The following is a 20,421-nucleotide window of genomic DNA, read 5'->3' as shown; positions in this document are numbered from 1 at the left end:
ACACAAACATATAATGCAAACTTTTAAATACTGGAACAAAAAATAGCATATTTCGTGTCCAGACTCTTATAGTCTGAGATATGTCCTTTTGTATTACAGGAAGGGAGGATCAGACATTGTTTTGTCTTACTATGCTCTCTTTTGTCTCTTTTTATTACAGGTAGCTCATCATTATCCTACAACACGCCATCTCACACAGACCCATCCCCACGTCTGGCTGCCAAAGAGGGTAGGGACACATTTTATTAAAATCTTCTAAGCTTTATCCTGATATCTGTGTGCGTGTGTGTGTGTGTGTGTGTGTGTGTGTGTGTGCGTGTGGGCTGATGTAACTGTTTTATAACAAGGGGCAAGGTGAGATTGCCAGCATCAGACAAAGAGGATACAAACAGCTACACGCAGAGCACACATGCTTTGTAATACAGACGACTCACACAGATCCAAACCTCAAGCGCTGCTTGCCCCTATAAATGCTGTGTGCAGGTGCACCTTTTGTGTTGTTAAAAACAATATGAGCCAAGCTGCTACAGCAGACCGTGCTTGTCACAACTCCACGCATGGTAGCTCTCAAGTAGTCTCTAAAAGGGCGTTTTAACAAGAAGACAAAAGCCGCGTGTTGATGAGTCCTGTCCACGGCAGCAGGGGCGAGAGCAGACGGTGAATGTGGTGATTATGGAAAAGAATTGGGCAGAAGACATGTGAATGAGGTTGTTTGTTGGAGAGGGAGGCATCAGAGACAGGTGCTAAAGCAGGGCAATGATGGTAAGCACGGCAGAAGGGCCGGATTGGCTTCTTCAGGCCGGACTGGTGTGGAAAGCAGGGTGTGTGTTTGTGGCTCTCTACAGAGTGTATTGTGATCTAATGGAAGAGAGGGTGACAGAAGGTTAAAAGGAGAGTAATGCTGGAGAGTCTTATGTCATTGTAATAAACTAGCCACACCATTTATATCATTATGCACACATTTTGTATTACAAAGTCCATCTTTTGTATTAACATTGTTTTTTTTAGATTAACTGTTCATGGAAATCATATGGAAATCTACATGTTAATAGACAATGTATTGAGACATTCTGAACTTATTTCACTTGTTTTTGACACAATTCTGCTTATCTCAAAAAAATTAATAAATGCATGTTGTAAATATTAGTTAATATATTTGTTTTGTTCTGTATTTTTTTTCAAGATATTGACACGTGTTTTGTAAAAAGCACCTGAAACAGATAGGAAGAGTAGGGAAAAGCTCGTCTTCTATGGAGATTTATAATGTGTTTTTAATTGTGAATGACATTCTTAGTGGGCAAAGTAAGCATACATATACATGTTATTATATTTTTCTTTGTGTTGCTTGCTGTTTAATCTGACCAAAAACGTAATAGATCCAGCTTTCACACTAATAGAGCCGTGGTACAGCTGAAAATGCTTGCTGTAGTGTCTGTAATGTTGCACCAGAAAAAAATTCCTGTAAAAGCCGAGCTGAGTTTCTAAGAACTACGCCCACAGCAGCTCGGGATGATTGTCTCTTTCCTCTGGATACCTTTTCACTCTACAAACATTATTTTGTGCTGACACAACACCGACTCGCTGAAGGCTGCACTGCGTATCTGTAAAAAAAAAAGAGACACATCCTTTACATCGGCTATATGGTGTCACCACCAGAGACGGGAGAAAGGACTGCAATAACAGAGATAGCCTCGCTCACAGGATGAGGGGCCCTATCAAGGCAGGCCTGAGAGGAAACACTAGGTCTGATAAGTGTCCGAGAATGCCCTCTGCCTCTCTCTATCGGCTCCAGTGGTGAGCATTAGCAGGGTTGTGTACTTGTTCTCGCCCCGCTTCAATACCAATAGAGCAATGGGCAGGCTAGATAAGATTCTGCTCAGTCACCCCCCGACCCTGGTCTTCCTGGTTCTCAGCGCCAGGTATTTAGACTGGCAGGAATAGAGGGTCACTCCCTTCATCAGCATTTCCCTTTTCACAAGTGGTGACTTCTATTATGGGCTCCGGTAACACTGACTGTGCTGCTAACTGTGTCTCGTGATCCCAGTCCATCTACTGCCTCTAGCTGAAAAAAGCCTGCGTCTTTAACTTTTCAGTAATAAGATGCAATTTAAAAGTTAACATGGGGAGGTTAAATTAATTTCGAGTCATGTCATGCAACTACTTTTAATATTACTTTAAGTGAAAAGAATGAGCAGAGAAACATTAAGGTAGGAGTTGGGAGTTTGTGAATCAACAATAAAATGTGTCTCGCTTCAAGAGAATCCTTTATCAACCTTTTCTCAGGCCCACATTGCCAGATGTTCAAGTGCATATTGCCTTTAGAGAACAGTCAAATACCATTCAGGCTCTTTGGGGTAGAGTAAGCACGAGCATGCAGCAGGAGACAACCCTTAATCTGCTCCAGACTCGGTGGTGTAAAATGCAATGTTATGAATAAAAGAGAGCATATAAAACACGGAATGCAGCAGCTATCAAAGGGTGTGTGTGTGCGTCTGTGTGTGTCTAACGTCTGTGCATAGGCATGTGTGTGTAGGTGGTTGTCTGAATGTCTTAGTGTAGCATCTTTTGCCTTTACGTGTATTTTGCGTGCATTTGTAGGAAAGTGTGTATGTTGTTTGCGGTATTAGCTTGGCAGTTGTGTTTGTATACAGCGCAGCTTTTTTCCATAGTGAGCCTTGTACCTTCTTCAAGTTTTCGCTTCTGTTTGTGTCGCTGCTATGACATTTTGGAATTTAATTTGTAACAAGGACACTCATACTCTCCGATGCTTCTCGGTGAATGAGCAAAGTTGATGATGATTCACCTCTGTGAATGTATTTATTTTGCTGCCACGTCAAACTGGCTACTCAACCTGGAAATTGAACGAGCAGTGTCACATTTATGAATTTCAAATGTTCCCCGTTGCATTTGGAAATTGAAAGAAAAGAAATGAAAGCGGCGTTGTTGCAGTGTCCTTTTGCTCTGCAAGGGTTATGTCTCCTCGCTGTGTCTAACTCCTGTTCTTTGCCATCATTCTCCTCCTCCCGTGGCTCCTTCCTCACACAGATGGCTTTTAAAGCACCTGTATTACGGGTATTAAAAACGTTTACCCTGTCTGGGTCTCGCTCCTTGGCTCAGACTCTGGGTTAAAAACAGTCCATGACTCGATTATCGCCTTCCCCTCTCTTTCTCTGTCTACCCTCCCTCTATGCTCAGTTGTTCTTTCTCTCCCACTCTATCTAACTTTCTCCGTTACTCCCTATGTCTCTCTGCCCCTCTCTCTCTGTCTGTCTAGCTCTCGGGGCCTTGTTTTGACTAACTGGTCCTGCAGTCAAAGTCTCCCAGGAGCGTGCACCACACCCCAGACCAGAGTGGAAACTGGCTCAAGTCGCAGTCAGAGCGAGGCCTGGAAAAATGAAGGAGGGAGGGGGGGCTGGGGAAGAGACGGCTGTGTGTGTGCACATTCGGGTCTGTGTCTGTGTTTGCTTGGCTGGTACCCCCGACCACTTGGGCTTTGTACATTTTACCTCTGCTGTTTCTTCTGCACTTTCCCTCACACTCACAGCCCGATTGACCAAAAGACTGATTGAAAGACATAGGTAAACTTTGAATTGTATTTATTTGCGCTTGCACTCTGTTGTTTTGGAAGCCAATGTAATGTTTTCCCCAGAACTACACAGACTGCACCATGGGTATCTTAAAACATGGAGGAGCCCATATTACCGGGCATCTCATCCAGCCCATACCAGACGGTAGCTGGGTTTGCTGCCATTATTTTCTTTTCAAATTCCAATGTTGTGTTTCGTCTGCCTCTTTTTTTTATGTTATTTTTCTTCTCCCTCTCTTACATTTCTTCTTCTCCTCTTTCTCTTTCAGGCTTTTCTTATGCAATTACTCACTCTGTCTCCATCTTTTGCCCTCTGCTCCTTAATAAGCTTTCTCCTTCTGTACCTTCTTCACATTCGTCCTTGCTTCTCCCACACCAGCTCCTCTCCTGTTTGTTACCCCCCTCTTTGCACGTGTGGAGGTAGCCCCAATGTGTTTTTAGGGGTGGTGGGGAGCTGAGGAGGGGAGGGGGATGGCGGTGAGTAGAGGGGAAAAAAGGGCCAGTAAAACAAAGAGAGGTTGTCTGCAAGCAAGGCAGGCAGGAAACGCAAGTCTCCCAGGACTCTCCCCCAGTCGCTGCTCCTTGGCTATCCTGCCGGCCCACACCAGATTGAACCTGACAGCACCGCTGAGCCACGGCAGCCCGCTCGATATTTGTCCCTTTTTTCCTTCTTTTTTGTCTTACTTTGTGTTACTCTCTCCTTTCTTTCTTTCTTCTGTTTGATCATATTCTAATTTATTCGCTTTTCTTTCGCCGTGCTGCGATCTCATATCCTTCATTACTTTGCCTGTTTTTGCACTGTCACTTCTTCCGTCTTGCACTTTAACTCCATTTTTAATATCCCTCTTTTCATCACAGCGACCAGAACCCCTCTAGTCATGTGCAGACAGGAGTTTGCTCTTCTTAACGTAAGGGGTTAAAAGTTGAAACGTTGGAAATTAGTGAGATCAAGAGGTCCCTGCGCAGCAGGAAGTTTTTTGCATTGGTGGATGTGGTGCTGGTAAGGGAAGGGAAAACAAGGCAACAATACATCCTTTGAAAGAAGCACAAGACATTTAAGTGGATTTGAAGTGTTGTTATTTTTTCATAGGTGAATTATAAATAGGTAACACAATAGACCAGTTGTTTGGTAGGTGAACAGGTTATCTTTGTTTTTGTGTCTGCAGAGAGGTTTGGATCTAGAGTTCACTTCTTCAGTGTGGAGGCGGAATTTGATTTTGTATATTTTATTATTTGAACTGTACAAAAACCAGGATGTCATTATGATCTGATCCACAGGAGGGCAGTATTGTACAGTGTTTAGAGGTGGCCGTGCATGCAGTGGAAGCTGATGATGAATTAGGCGTCACTGGAAGTTCCTCTGGCGTGGCTGTATGAGGTTAATGGGTCAAGATGACAACTTTCAACTTTATTTTGTTTGTCATGACATAGTGTAAAACATAAAACAACACAGACATACAGCGCTGTAAGGGGGAGAAGAGGGGCTTTGCAGTGGGCAATAAGTCCAACAAGAGTTGGCTGTCACACTTAGCCCGAGCAGCAATAACATGTTACAAGTTACACAGCACCTTTTAAAGTAAGTTGCAGAATGTAACCATAGAAACTGTGGGTAAACTTTATTGCATCGTGACAATGTTGTCAGAACTGCACTACACACTCAGCCATATACTGTAAGTAGCCTGAGGACTAGAAATGGTTCAGGCAGAAAAAAAGTTGTTCTTGTTGATCTGTCAATAATATCAGGCGGGGAATCTGAACCGAGAGCCAGAGGGCAGAATCTGAAATTTGGAATTGGGGGTTGGTGCAGACCGATAGCACGACTTAAACCTCCATCTCTGCCCGCCTGTTAAAAAGGTCAGGTAGCATACTCTACTACTACTCTTGCAACTCAGTTTCATTATCTCGGTTTGTGCATTTTTGGCCTTGTTGCTGAAATTCCCAAATGAGCAGATTGAAGAAGAAAGTTAAAACAGACTCAATCTATGAGAGCGGATCAGGAGGGACTTGTCAACATGGAATGGAGACAACTTCTGGCGGCACAACAGACGTTGCACAGTGTTGAAATTAAAATTCATCTCGTTTTCAATTAAAATCCCAGGGTACTGGTTGTTCCCTTCAAAGTCTACCACCTGTCCCTTGATAATCTAAGAAGCTGAGGGCTAAAGCTCAGAATCAATACACTTGTCCTAGTTTTTGTCAGATTTAGTTGCAGAAATGTGCAATGTTCAAAGTACAGAATCATCCAGGACTGGACCATGGCTTATGGTGACTGACAGAATCATCAGCAGACTTTTAAATCTACCTGTTTTTTTGCCATCTGCAGCTCATCAGTATACAAAGTAGAGTGGCGGCGAACTGAGCCCTGAGGAGACACAATGAACAATGACAATTCCTCAGTTATGCATTCGTTCACCCTCACTCTCTGAGTTCTGTTCAAACATCAGACCTAAAAGTATGCAATTGTTAGAGCAGTGTCCAAAAAAAAGTTTGATGTTTGCCAAATAGATTCCATGAATTTGCATGAATTATGTCTACAAAGTTGAGGAATTTATATTTGCTGGTTCAATGAGTGGTATAGCTTGCCGGCTTGCACTGGTTAAAACAAAGTAATTTCAAAACACATAAATATTCATGTCTTGCAAAACAAACACCTACGCACACAAATACACACAGATTGCATTTACAGTCTGGGATCAGCACTCACTTGCTTCTGAATTGTCAGAACAGATCATTGTGATGATATATGGAGGTAATTTATCAGGCATTTTGTTGGAATAAAACACTAAGCTGTATGTTTTAGGTAGGACATGCTGCTTTTAGGTCGCACCATGCTTCGTTTTACGCGAGCCACTTACTGACCCGGTGCATGAAACAATTTACTGTCCCCTTTTTTTTTGCTGTAAGATTGAGACTTACTCTGTAAGGATTTTCAAACCAAGGGATTCAAACTGTCAACTTTGATTGTCAGTAAGCCTGCTTCTCAAAAATTCCACCTACACTGATGGGAAACAGGATTGCCTCTTGACCTTCTAACAGCTTGCTTATCTCAGCAACAACCTCTGTCATCACCATTACATCGTCTCTATTCGCTGCTGCCCTGTGGGAGAAACACTGCTGACAAAAAGATTTGCAGATCATGATAACCCTGTGAATAGCATGGTGCATACAACACACAGTGTAAAGCATATCTGGCCACAATACGCATCATGTTTCCCTGCGTTCTGGCAACTGTTTGAACCGTTTTAGCCCGTAATAATAGAAACCATCAAGGGTGCTGGCCAGGTGCACAGTGAGTATACCAGGGTGTTTTTGAGACACTGCTAGGGGAACGATACATCCTCTGTTTTATCTAGCTTGTGTCAGTGTGATTGATTGTTACTGGAAGCCGTCCAGCTTCACACTCACACACAGCAGGTAGTGGAGCCCATGCAAACTGGGCTGGTTTGGCTGTTTGTCAAGGTTGCATAAAAGCAGCTTGTGTGCTGATAGAGGGATGAGGGTGAATATCACGTGCATGTATTGTTTATGTGTGTGCCTCTGTTGTACTTTTGTACGTTGATTTGCAGCAGTCCTTTTAATTGCGGTCAGAGTGTTGCAAGCTGCTCGACCAACTGTATTCTGCTGGAGATTGTGCCATCAACACTTAAACCATCACAGTGTGCCAAACAAAAACCACACAGCCATGCCCAGATATCCTCTGAAGAGCACCTACGACCATGTTTTGATTGATTTATCGATGCCATTTGGCACTGGTCTGCCGGTTTTTGCTGTGGCAGTTGCAGTCCTGTGATAGGCTTCAACACAAGGAGACAAGACACATGATATATAAGACAGTCAGACAAATTTAGATGCTGTAATTTTGTGAATGGTGGTCCAACAATTAGCCTAACAATTAGTTATAATTTTTTAACAACATTGCCTGACCTTAAAAAAGCAACTGTAAAATATGTTGTAATATGTCTTTCCTCTGTCTTTTTCAGACCCTTCATATGATGCTGTACGGCGGACAGGATGGTCAAACAACATGCACAGTGGCAAAGGTGAGAGCACAAATGCACTTTTGACTGGACGATACTGTGAAGTATGCATGGCTGTAACGTTCAGAGAGGGAGCCTGATTCTACATTTTACCTCATGTGGTGAACTTTGTAATCTGGTATTCTGTGCAGGTTTAAACAGACAGATTATTTTAACCTCTTAAGTCTACATCACACTGGAAGCGTTTCCAACATCCACAGAGTCTAGACGTGTAGGACACACTAAAGATTACAGCCTCTCTTGTCAGAACATTAACAGACAGTCTAAAGAAGTCAGTCCAGCCACCAGCTACTGCCGTATTTACTTTGGACCTCTGCTGGCGTGTGTTTATATTGTGAAGGGTGGTTATCTGTACCCTCCCTACTGATGTTGTCTCTTAACCTGTTTATGTCTCTCTCTCTCTCTCTATACAGGCTCACCCGTTGTTGCCCAGAATGTGACTAAGTCTGCGGAGCAGCCCAGAGCTCAGCCAGGTGATGAGCCAAGAATCTTCCTTGATCAATATTTTACATCATCAACACAAAGCTAACAAGCCAATTTGTTAGCATTGATATCAGCTTCCCTTTGTGACTCTTCTGACAATCATGTAGTATTTGGTAGTTTATTTAGGTGAAGCTTATTTTAATGTGCCATTGTTCCATATGCAATTAAACGCAATTCAAGTTAGCAAAATTGTCACAGGTTTAGAAAGTAGTTCAAGTGCTTCACCAGCGATTCCATAATGGCCTTTTTGGACGTCTAAAACCAAGCTTTGAGTGTTTACTAGTGTTTATAGTTTTTTCCCCCCACCGATCAGCTCATTATTTAAAGGCTGTGCAGAGCAGGCTCTCTTTTCTGAACAGTGTTTTGCAAATTTACTTTATTTACTCAACCTGAAATGTGATATTATAAGTACAATTAATAATGACGTCAGTGTACTCAGAGGCAGTTATCTTCCACACTTCCATACCTTATTAGTAGAACACCATTATGTAACCACAGTAATAAGTGTGTAGACTAACAAAGCTCTCTTTTTGTTCACAGATCCTTACCAGATTCTGGGTCCAACCAGTAGTCGCCTCGCCAATCCAGGTAAGATTTTCAGCATACTCCAGTCCTTACAATACCTCTGCTGTGAAAAGGCAGTTGTCATGGAAGCTTCTCAAAAAAATGCTTTCATGCAGGCCTCACTGAATAGATAATGAGATGTCAAGCTGTGAATAGTGACTCATTAGTCTTTGAGTTGAATGTGGCTCCTTACGTTCATTGCTTGTGTCGTCCATCAGGTTCAGGTCAGATCCAGCTGTGGCAGTTCCTCCTGGAGCTCCTGTCGGACAGCGCCAACGCCGGCTGCATCACCTGGGAGGGCACCAACGGCGAGTTTAAGATGACAGACCCCGATGAGGTGGCGCGGCGCTGGGGCGAGCGTAAGAGCAAGCCCAACATGAACTACGACAAGCTGAGCCGCGCGCTGCGCTACTACTACGACAAAAATATCATGACGAAGGTGCACGGCAAACGTTACGCCTACAAGTTTGATTTCCATGGCATCGCTCAGGCGCTGCAGCCGCACCCCACTGAGTCGTCCATGTATAAGTACCCCTCGGACCTAGCCTATGTGCCTTCCTACCACGCCCACCAGCAGAAGGTCAACTTTGTTTCCCCACACCCTCCATCCATGCCTGTCACTTCCTCCAACTTCTTTGGACCCACTGCTCCGTACTGGAGCTCGCCCGCTGCAGGCATCTATCCCAACCCAAATGTTCCCCGCCACCCTAACACCCACGTGCCGTCCCACCTGGGTAGTTATTACTAAACACCCCAGTTTGACCACCAAACACCTTCGAAAACCTCCCCCCAACAAAGTCCACGATTGCTGACCTGCACTCCCAATGATGCTGAACCAATGAAGACTTTGCTGAACGAGGCGTTTGTCCTCACAAGGAATTTGCTCCTGAATGAAGGATGATTAAATTGAAGGAGGTTTTTTTTTATTTGTAAGAATCTATAAACAACTGGATGCTATGGTCCAAATGGAATACTACTTACCTTTACAAGACTAGTGACTGTTTATGTTTTTCAGATGTGCATCTGAGTTTCCTGTGCCTTTCTCCCTCACATCCTCCAGAAAGCTACACCTAAAGGTGTTCTTTCCAAAGTCTTCCCAAACCAAAGCCTGTCTGCCTCCTCGCAATACTACAATACCAGACATGGGCCTAATATTTATGGGTCTCAATCTACATCCTCAGTACATTATGTACATTATGCTTGAAAGCATCTGTCTTTTCCGCTTGTCTACAGCCTTGTAGGGATTTCTTATTCCCACCACATCAACCTTTCTGTTTCCACTGTCTCTGCTGCTCGTCTGTCCATCTGCATCTTTTTTATGTGTGTGTGGAGAGTCTTCTGAAATTCGCTGGACAAGGAGGAGCTCTCAAAGAGATGGACTTTTCTCAGCACTGAATGAAATTTGGCAACTGGAATATGCCATTCACATTTTAATTTATCCTCCAAACTGGAAGGCTAGAGAAGAGTTAAATGCCAGAGAAGGAAGCGCTGTATGTTTTGCTGACCTGGGTCAACCCAGTTAAAAATAAAATGCTCTCTGTGTGTTGTGTGTGCAGTTCAAGATGGCTGATACATGTACAGTTGACTCCACTGTGCTGGGGAAGCTGAGTCAAGATGTAATTGAAGTAATTTGCAACAATAATTCAACCCAGGTCAGATGTTTTCAGGGGGCCACACACTAGGCTATTAAATGTTTGCCATGTTGTTGCCTTTCAGCCATTTCCAGATGTTTTGTTGCTCGACCATGTCAGTATTAATGTGAATGTCTTCTGGTTTGTGAAACACGTGTAAAAGGGATACCCTGCAGCAAAATCAAAATTTGTCAGATGTTTTCATTTTGTTTAATGAAAGAAACATTCCTTGATTTTTAACACCATGTTTGCTGCACATGTCTGAATCAAAAAAGTGCCTTTTTGCAGATGGAATTATGCAGATGTTATCTACAGAATAAGACTGTTTGTAGTTTGGATGTTTTTTTTTAATCTAAAGTGCCTTACAGTGCCATGAGTGCATCCTGTTTAGGACTATGTTATAATGACAAACATATCCCTCACAGTGCCTTAACTGCTGTTGAATATCATATTTCTATTCATAAGACAAATCGCACCACATCTTAGAATGCATAATTAGAAACATAATCTTCATCTCCATGTCTCACAAACAATCTGACAATTTTTGATTTTGAAGTGCACTCTGACAATCATGGCTGCCCCACTGTCTCCTTCCTCTTTATAGGCCAGTCCCGACCGTATAGGTCAGTATGGAGAGGAGGCTCAGCAGTAAATCATGTTAATAGACAGTTAAGTTGCATTTTACCAGGGCTGGATCCTAGTTTGCGAGTAGCATGTGTGTTTGAATGTTAGTTTCTCACTGATCTAAAGCCCAGCCAAATGCACATGAATCTCAAGTCAGGTTTTCATCATGTCAAAAACATATCCATCGTCAGGTGTTCATGGCTGCAAATGTATTCCTTTTCAGAATAAATTACTTAGGACTAAGTAGTTTATCAGAAAACAAAACCAATAAAGTATGACGAGATTAAACAAAGAAATCCTCAGATTCGCAAACGCTGTGCGTTTGTCAGACCTATTTTGTATTATTTTATAAGCATCAGACAACTAGGCATTAAAGCAACTTACTGTATAAATTATGCAGAGTTATTTTCATATGTGACACAGTATAAAAAGTCAAGAGAATTAATACGAGTTGACCTCGGTCAAAAATGCAAACCTTTGAAGTCCATTTCTGCTAAGTAGTTTGTTCAGCATTGTAAGCGTTTTTATATCTGTACATTTGGGCAATACATGTTACCATTTTGTTTTCTTGTAATTGTTATGAGTTCTGAAATTTGGTTGTAACTTCCTGAGTGATTTTATGCACAGAAGGTATTTTCTTATATTTCCAAAACCACAATAGCCTGCTTGAAACATTAGCCAATAGCCAGGGGTTCCTTTACTCTATATGCAACATGTGTTTACGATGGATCTTTTCCATTGTGAACCCCTTTTATGCCAAACTGCCCTGGCATTGGTGGCTTTTCCTGTTTATTCAATAATTTCAGGTATTTTATGCAGAATAATACAAACATTATTGCTATTCACAAACAGCTTCTCCTGAAAATGTATAGCTTTAAGAGAACAAATAAAAGGGGGACGTGTTATTTGTAGCATAAAGAAATTATTCTAATGAACCCTTAACTTTCATTTTCCACAAGCATTATCAATGGAAAGGGATCTGTGCTACTTCGTATATGCAATGTATTTTGGATATCAAAAATATATATATAAATATATGTGTATAATTTTACAATTAACCAATGTATTATTTTTATTGTCATTCCTGCAATGTATGAAGTAAAACCTTTTGAAAAAGGGCTTTTGTATAGGAAAATGTGACAAAATAAATGTTTTTACCTCTCATGTCATCTTCTATTGCCGGCCTGTTGCTTCCCCAGAGTGACTGGATGTATGAAAAGTCAGTTCATGCAGATATTCTGAAGTAAATGATAAATGGACTCCACTTATGTAGCATTTTTCTAGTCTTCTGAACACTTAAAGCGCTCACATTTACCCATTCACACATATCGACTGACGACAGATGCTGCTATGCAAAGTGGCAGCATCTAATCTGGTTGCATTCACACACATGTGCTCACCTATGGCTATGCCTTCAGCAGCAGTTTGGGGTTCAGTGTGTTACCTGGACAGTGACATGAAGCCTGCAGAAGCCTGGGATCCAACCACTGATTTTCAGTTAAGGGGGTGATCCGCTCCACTACACACACTTCTCTCAGATGTGCCCATGTTGTTTGACTCATCTGGCCCTGCCTGTCTATACTCATTGTGCACGCACTTATTGTGCATGAGCAGAACGTTGCACCAGCTAAAGCTAGCAAGCCACATGTAGAGAAAAGTATTTTGATACAGTTGATGATGACATCAGTATTCTGCTGCGCTATTCTTTTCAATGTTCTCTCGGGGGCTTGTCCTGAACCTTAAGCGGGGCTTAGCATATTCATGTGTTTCGGAAGTAGCTTTGACGTTTCTCTGGTTGGATATTTTGAAAACTAGCTTAAGCTTAAGTTTGTTTATATAGGTTACAACAGTGCATATACTGGCATAGAGAAATTAGCCTTGTTATTCCCATTTAATCCTGCTTTCTTTATAACTTCATCAAAACACAAACAAGGCATGCATGCTCTTACAATTTAATACCTTTACTGAGACTGATGTTCAGCCTCTTTGTGGCTGTTACAGTTTGTAGTTCACAAATTAATCTTGATCCCAAAAAGGCTTTATTTCTGATTGTAATATAATCAAATGCACTAGATGAACAAACTACCCATGAAAAGCACAAAAGATATACCATCTTTTGTGCTTTTCCTATATGACAATATTGACTCTGTAGCTAGTTTACCCCAGTGGCTTCATGTTATTGATTGTGAAATATATATTAGACTAATCCATTCTTTCTAGCTGTACCAGATAAACTAGCAACTGCAAAAAATATGTCCAATTGAAAGGCATAGCAAGCATACACATAGGTGAGGAAACTTGGATATTTCCACAGACCTTTGCCATGATGATCACATGTTAGATTTTCTTATTGGAACAAACTGTTTACTCCCATTTAAGTTCTATCTTGTTTTAAATCAGTAGATCATTCAAGGACACAAGCTGGTAGCAAAGGAAGCGTACCGTCTAACACTGGTGTACATCAATTTGAAAGTCTCCTGAGTGTTTGATTCCGTCCGTCATTTAATTATCTCCCTGAACATTGCTTTAAATGATAGGTGTTGTACTCTAACAACCGGTGTGTACTTATGGTGTCTGTGTTATGTGACAGCTTTAGCTTTGCAAATTGCTGTATTAGAATGCACGAACCATGCAGGAAAACAAAATGCACCGCAAACTGACAGTGAAAAATAAACAGGGGACAGTTGTGGTTGCAAAGCACATATTTACTCTTTGCTGCTTATTAATTTCTATCTGTCAATTAAACAAATCTGTTAGCCTTGTCCCCCTTATCACTCCGTCCCCTCCTTCAGCTACATTCCTGTGTGCAGACACCTGTAAGGTTGTTAACATATGCAGTTCATAAGAGGGGTCAGTGGGAGGCCTGCCTGGAGAAACCTGTTGAAGCTTCATGCTAACATATAGCATGTGCTGTTATTCCTCTAAATGGAGAGTTCTGGTTTCATGTTCAGAAACTGCAGGCAAAATAATAACAGTAAGCAGCCACTCTTACCTCCCAAACACTTCCACTCTGCTGTGTTTGGATCCTTGTTTGCTGTCACAACTTCACTTTGTTTACAGATGAAAAGCCGTGATAGGGGATGTTACCTGGCATGATGTCGCTTTGACCTTTTGATAACAGCCCTTATATACAGTATATAGATGACATTTTAGTTTCAGACAGACAGAGGATAAACGACAACACAAGACAATTTTTTTTTTCAAAAATAGCCTTTATTTCAGTGTATTTTACCCCTGAGATCAAATACAAAAAAGACTTTACAAATATTATTGATTTTCATACTATAGACAGTGCTGTATGCAGCATATATTAAGTGTTTCCTTGGATCTTTTCTCACAGTGTCTTCACACAAGAAGAAAACCACAACTACATCACCTGCTGTTTGAAAAGAGTGGTCCTTGAGCCCATCCCTTTACTAGTGCCTCAGTGTCTGAATGTTTAAGCATTCTCTAATGGTTCAAGTCCAAGTGTCTCCTTGCCACAGCAGCATACAGTAGCATGAATTATTGAACACCCACTTTATCTTTTTCTCACCCATGACCATAGCATGGGTCCAAACACTGGTCTGTCAAGTAACTGTATGATTTATACACAATATAATACCTTTGCTTTGTTTTTCTGCCTCTTTATACTCAGTTAGCGAGGCTGGAGGTAAAGTAGAACCACTCTTCTTCATTTAAAGCACAAACTCATGTTTGAGTAATTGAGAAATCTGTTCTTGATTTCCAGCTTAACCACCGTGCATGACCTGGTCTCCCTTTTGAAAACAGGTTTTTGGTCAGCAGACAGTAACAGGTGTGGTTTGCCATACAAATGGTTCACAATAACTGTCCTGCCCCACAGACGTCTTTCTTATCTGTGTTAAACACAATAGAATGACAAATAAGTAGGTTTTAGGTATTTAAATGCTACACAATTCACTGTCTGCCATTAGGTAACCCCGGCTGCCCCCAGCAGCTGTGAGTTTTTTGGAGTCTTGAGGAGTCCTTCAATGAGAGGTAAAAGCCTCCAGCAGTCTCAGTTTCTAATGTTCTTTTCAATATATTCATCTTCTCACATCTTGGTGATATTTGGGGGATCATTAATATCGATCACCTCAAAGCCCTGGTTGTCATGTCCATCTCTGGAGTGGTGATGATGACCCTTGATGTTGTGGAAACAGTAGGCACAGTGTGCAGTGGCTACTGGCACCACTTTGGAGAAGTTGGAGAAATCTACTCTGTACTTCCCTTCCTTGCTTCTGGAGATGATGGGCAAGAAGTTGTAGCCCCACATGATCTCCTGAGGAATAAAGGAGGTCCGGACTTGGCAGGAGGAGCTTGTGGATTCCGCAGTGCCATCTAAGAAGACGACCAGTTCAAATTCTTGTTTGTTGAGCGTGTCCACTGCCATCTCAAAGAAAGGGCTGCTCTTGTCGATGATGTGGTAGAGCGTGAGAGGACATATAAAGAAGAGGTTGTCCTTCCCAGCGTCCACCATGAAGTCAATGTTCACCTGGTCCATGATGATCGTCTCCCCATCTAGCGTGTTTGTTGTCCTCAACAGCTTGCCATATATCTGGCTTCCGATCATCAGGGTCTTGCGCAGGTTGGCCACTCTGATTGACAGGCAAAGAGAACCATTTTTGGGACTGATGACCGCCATGTCGCTAAATGTGATGGTCTTGGCCCTCTTTTTGGGTGAAGAGATTTTAGACAGGATGACTCCACACATAAAACAGTTGATAATGGCTCCGAGGAGAGATTGAATGATGAGAAGGGCCACAGCTCCAGGGCAGAGAGGCGTGAGCGCTCGGCCACCATATCCAATGGTTGTTTGGGTTTCAAGGGAGTAGAGGAACGCTGTGGTGAGTCCGACAACATTATCAACACATGGAGTGTGGTCTGATGTTGGGTTTTGCCACGTCAGGTCACCGTTACTGCGGGCAATCCAGTACCACAGCAGGCCAAAAATGAACCAGCTGAGGGTAAAAGAGGCGATGAAGAGGAAGAGGACAAAACGCCACCGGATCTCCACAAAGGTGGTCCAGAAGTCAGCGAGGAAAGCAAAGTGTTTGCTGTACTTGAAGTTTCCGTATTCAATGTTGCAGCGGCCATCTTTGGTCACTAGTCTGGTCCTGCGGCTTTTTCGCTCCGTCAGACAGTCCTGGATACGTTTGTTTACAGATTCAAGCATTGTCTATGACCTATGAGACAAAAAAACAGGAAAGAAATGGAGTTCATCGTAGAGAACAACTTATCAAACATGTCTATCAACAGTTCATTAAGGTAATGGCTATAGAGATTTAACACAAACATTATGAAAGCAAATTTTGCACTATTTATTAAAAAATATCTGCTCATAGTTAACTTGTCGTAGAAGATTTCATTTTTCCAGAAATGTCTTTTAACATGAGTAATAAAAAAACTAAGTACAAAAAGTCTTATAAATGCAAACTTGACAGGGCTTTTCATAACTGTACCCGTCCTTTTAACTGTCAATCATACTAGAATATTGTAATTCACTACAAAAATGTCAAGATGACACTGCATGTCAGGTGCTGTGAGGGAGATGTAAAAAGGAGGATATGCAAGCGCCCATTGTGTCAAGGACAAATCATGGTATTCACAGTTAGTGGTGTACAATAGGCAACAGTATTTGCAGCTGAAAGTACACAAGGATGAGTCTGCTTGAATTAACTAAAAGCCCAGTAAACAGCTGTTCCATTTTTGTACAGAGTGAGTGTCTTTATTCCTGTCCCCATAGCCAACTCTTACTTTGGACTGCTTATTAAGTGCCACATGTTCGAAGCTGCTCAATCCCACTGCAGTTTTAATCCTCCCTGAAAGGCCAAAATCCTGGGTGGAAGCAGCAACGCAGTAAAGACCTAAAGTTAATGAGAAGCAAAGTTTCCACTAAAATGCAACATATAAGTGCTCCAAATAAACCAAGAAGGTTGGGTTGAAGTATTGACCCCTGTCTTAAGTGTCTCAACACAAGGATCAGCTTTGTTTGCTTGGTTTCAGTGCTGCAAAAATAAACATTGCATTAATATAATTTGCGCAAACCCAGCCAGAAGGCCGGTTACACACAGACATAACAATCTTTGACTTTATTTAAGCTCTGAGTTCTCATAAGTCTGGCACTTGATGGATGGCAACTGGCAGTATTGGCTGAACAGAGGTTTCGAAATAAGTATCGCCTCTGTGCTTGCCAAGTCATGCAAACTACCCATTTGGCTCATGGCGTGCTTGTTAGTGAGCGTAAAGAAGTACAAAACGCTCAGTGCAGCGAGTTTATGTTTTTGTTTTCAACCCTCAAAGCTCACATCCATAAGATCTGATAATCACACTGTGTGGCTTGTTTGCAGTCTTAAATCCTTTTGCAGGTAGACGTAGTCATCCAATACCATATCATTAGGTCAGCTTGTCTCCATACGGTAACAAGATATGTGCTGGAATAATTTCAGGTATGAAGTGTGTTAAGTATATGTATGACGTGTTACTCTAAATTATTGCTTTGCATTAGAAGACTACTACCTGCATGAACGGAAATGGCAAATGTGAGGAAAGTTATTACGTAGTGGACGCAAAGCTTTAAATCTCAAACAGCTTTACTGCTATGACTCACTCAAAGCATTACAACCTTAAAATCACAATGTTACAAATCAGCCAATCAAAGGTCAGCAAAAAAGGGGTAACTAATGGCAATCCTTTTTTTGTATTTAACTTGTTTCTTGTTGTTAAGCCACTTTAACCGGGATTAAGATGTTGCATTCAGAATGCTCTGGCTCTGAGCCATTACAGTAAATATCTCTCAGGTTTAAAGGGTTAAGATAATGTCTATAATAGATGTAGATTCACCTTTGACACCTATGAATTTACAGAATCCTTACTGCTGTTTTAGAAATTAAAAATTTGAATCTTACTTCCACTTCCACCCTCTCTTATTTAAATTATCCATTAGCATTTGAGTAACTAAAAATAGGGTTGTAAATAGTAACGTAATGCACTGCTTCTGTTTCATTAATCGTCTGTAAGATTCACAGATTATCTGTATTTGATTGCATTAGCTTATTGTTGCTTTCTTCTAAGTGTCTAGGTTATTAAAAAGCTGCATGTATTTAAGAGTCATTGTTATTTAAATTAATGAACATCTGCCTTCATTGTTTGCATCATTAAAGTGACTCTTACACAATTTCAGCTACAAGAGAGATTAAGCATTACTTTTGCTTTAAAGGGGGGATGACTTTAAAAGGGCTAATGAGCCTTAAATCAGTATTTGTAGTATATGCTTTCTTTTGTCAATGAGGCTTTGAGGTTAAAAAAAAAATTTAACCCACCAATTTATTTGCAGCCCCTTTATTTATTTATTTTCTACGACAGTCACAGTGACAATTTCCTTCGCAATGCATTGTATCTGAAACCCAGAAATGTAAACATTATTCTTGCATTAGTATGTTTGAGCTGAAAATAAAATTGTTTGACATGAAAGTAAACTTTCTTCAGTCCAAACTCACCTCTTTGATCTGAAGTTAAAGTAGATTGCACATCCAGAAGTAAATGAATGAAAAATTCCAGCTCGGCCTTCTCTCTCTTTCTTGTTCTCAGTTCAATGAAACAGTTTAGGTGTGTCCTCTTCTTATGCCTGCTCACTGTCACCTGTGTGCATTTATACTGCCCTGTTTCGGTGTGCTGGAATCAGCCAGGTGATGTTTACGCCCACAGACACATCAAGTACCCCTCCGCCCCCAAACACACACGCATACCCTTCCCCCCGGCTCTAATAAGTTGTTTACCCCACAGATGCCTGGCACCAAGGGCCAAGCTGACCTCTATCCGCCACACTTCCAGTCTGGGAGTTGCTCTTGCTTAACTGTTGGTTATTTCTACTTCGTGATATTTGAGGATAAGCTTCTTCAAAGTTACACTCACCCTTGAAGAAATAGCCATTGAATGTTTACAATGCTAAAACAAAACCTGCATGCAGTGTTTCTGTGTATTGTTCTGGTTCCCTGCGTCTCCATGACGAACAGACTGCGGCATTATTTACTATAGACACACGCACACACCCTTTTATTAGCATGTTTTTGGGAAATCTTCTTTCATCTTTTCTTTTAAATGTTGCGTGTGTTTGGAAAAAGCAGCAGTAAAGGTCAAAAGAAAGAAGAAGAAATATTTGAATAATCAACATTACACTACATGCTACTTAAGATGTTATGATTATCATGTTGTCCCTGACTGGAAAATATCACTCACTTTTTCCCCCCCGCATGTATTTCTCCACTTTTCGGAAAATGATCACCATGAAGTTATGTTATGTCTCACACTGTACTGTCTCTATGAATCAAACATCAGTGCTTCAAAGCTCCGCACAACACAATCATCCTCCTCCAAGCAACAACTCCAGAGCTGTTTTGTGATTAAATATTGGGGATCATAGAACATAAACAGGAGATGGAGTGGGACAAGACAAGCTGCAGAGATGAAAAAGAAGATGCTCCAGATCCACATAGATAGCTCTCTTGGGTCGTCCAGGCGCTAAATCAGTTCATGAGCTATAGGTGTTCTGAATGCTTGGGGGTGAGAGGTTGTCAATCTTAGAGGGAGTCGTTTTTCAGCTCTATTGTTCCCAGCAAAAGTGACGGAAAAAGCCGCTGTATTACCTTACATGCTGCAGAATGTGTATTCTATTGACGACCACAATACATTACTGTTGACATACAACAAGATTAGCCTTGCCTGTTTTCTTTTAAATCCACGCTTTTGTGACAGGATGACAAGCTTTCTCTATTTAAGCCTTTTTATTCAACAAGTGATTTGCCTGTTTGTTTAATCAACTCCCTCAATTTTATATCTGACAATGGGTCAGTGAATAGCAACCAGACCACATAGCTACGCTGATTGTTGGGCAGGTTGAGCAACCTAAGAGCAGCGGAGGTTACATTTGATTGATAGCAATGCAATCTGGGACAATTGCAGTAAATGAATAATGACACATTATATAAGTGGGGTGATGCTTTTGTCATATCATAATTATTGTGACCATGAAGAGTCAGGAAGTACTCATTCTTATCAAATGCAGACACTGAGATTTAGTGATCTTATTTTTTATTTAATCTTTACTTTACCAGGAATATTCCCATTGAGATACAGAATCTCTTTTACAGGGGGGTCCTGGGCAAGACAGCAGCATATAAAAGTTGAATCAAGAACAAACAAGACAGAATTTACATAAAACTATAAATTGGCAGCATTTAGCAACAAAACATGTGCACTCACTGGTATAAGTGCAGTTAATATAGAAAGTGAAAATAGTAACAACACAAAATGTTCTAATACAATAGTAAAAAAAAAAGAAAAAAAAAAAGAGGGGAATAAAGGGTTCTGAAAAATGTTTAAATTTTCTCTCTTTGAAGAAACAGAAATTGTGATCACAAAAATTTCCAGTCAAAATCAAGGAAGGGAAATAAGATTTAATAAGTTCAACCTGCAATTTCATTGTCAGATAATGTCA

General features: G+C 41.2%; 2 protein-coding genes across 7 annotated transcripts in view; one reads left to right on the top strand and one right to left on the bottom strand.

The window, feature by feature from the left end:
• Positions 1-12,094, top strand: part of fli1 (Fli-1 proto-oncogene, ETS transcription factor) — a 31,997-nt gene extending 19,903 nt beyond the window's left edge. For all 5 annotated transcript variants that reach the window (XM_069668298.1, XM_069668296.1, XM_069668300.1 and 2 more), the window contains 5 exons: positions 161-229; positions 7,567-7,626; positions 8,037-8,096; positions 8,647-8,694; positions 8,889-12,094. In XM_069668298.1, coding sequence (XP_069524399.1) covers positions 161-229; positions 7,567-7,626; positions 8,037-8,096; positions 8,647-8,694; positions 8,889-9,418 — 767 coding nt within the window. In that variant the 3' untranslated portion in view covers positions 9,419-12,094. The remainder of the gene's footprint in view (positions 1-160; positions 230-7,566; positions 7,627-8,036; positions 8,097-8,646; positions 8,695-8,888) is intronic.
• A 2,046-nt stretch (positions 12,095-14,140) lies between these two features.
• On the bottom strand, positions 14,141-18,534 carry LOC138597547 (ATP-sensitive inward rectifier potassium channel 1-like). 2 transcript variants are annotated; one of them, XM_069669171.1, is made up of 3 exons: positions 18,425-18,534; positions 16,683-16,792; positions 14,141-16,111 (listed from the first exon to the last, which is right to left on the bottom strand). In XM_069669171.1, exon 3 carries the CDS (start codon positions 16,099-16,101, stop codon positions 14,980-14,982), a length of 1,122 nt encoding a protein of 373 aa, XP_069525272.1. In that variant the 5' UTR covers positions 16,102-16,111; positions 16,683-16,792; positions 18,425-18,534; the 3' UTR covers positions 14,141-14,979. The 2 variants fall into 2 exon arrangements, with proteins under 2 accessions (XP_069525272.1, XP_069525271.1); XM_069669170.1 differs by lacking the exon at positions 16,683-16,792.
• Between the last annotated feature and the right edge of the window lie 1,887 nt (positions 18,535-20,421).

Source organism: Semicossyphus pulcher, unplaced genomic scaffold, assembly GCF_022749685.1.
Source record: "Semicossyphus pulcher isolate SPU_LCO1_2020_fin unplaced genomic scaffold, fSemPul1.0.p SCAF_19, whole genome shotgun sequence".
In the NCBI taxonomy this organism is placed as follows: Eukaryota; Metazoa; Chordata; class Actinopteri; order Labriformes; family Labridae; genus Semicossyphus; species Semicossyphus pulcher.
Note: the sequence above shows the minus strand (reverse complement) of the source record. Positions and strands in the feature narration are given on the sequence as shown.

Coding starts and splice junctions, on each gene's coding strand:
- LOC138597547 (XM_069669171.1), bottom strand. CDS start 16,101: ATGCTTGAATCTGTAAACAAACGTATCCAGGACTGTCTGACGGAGCGA.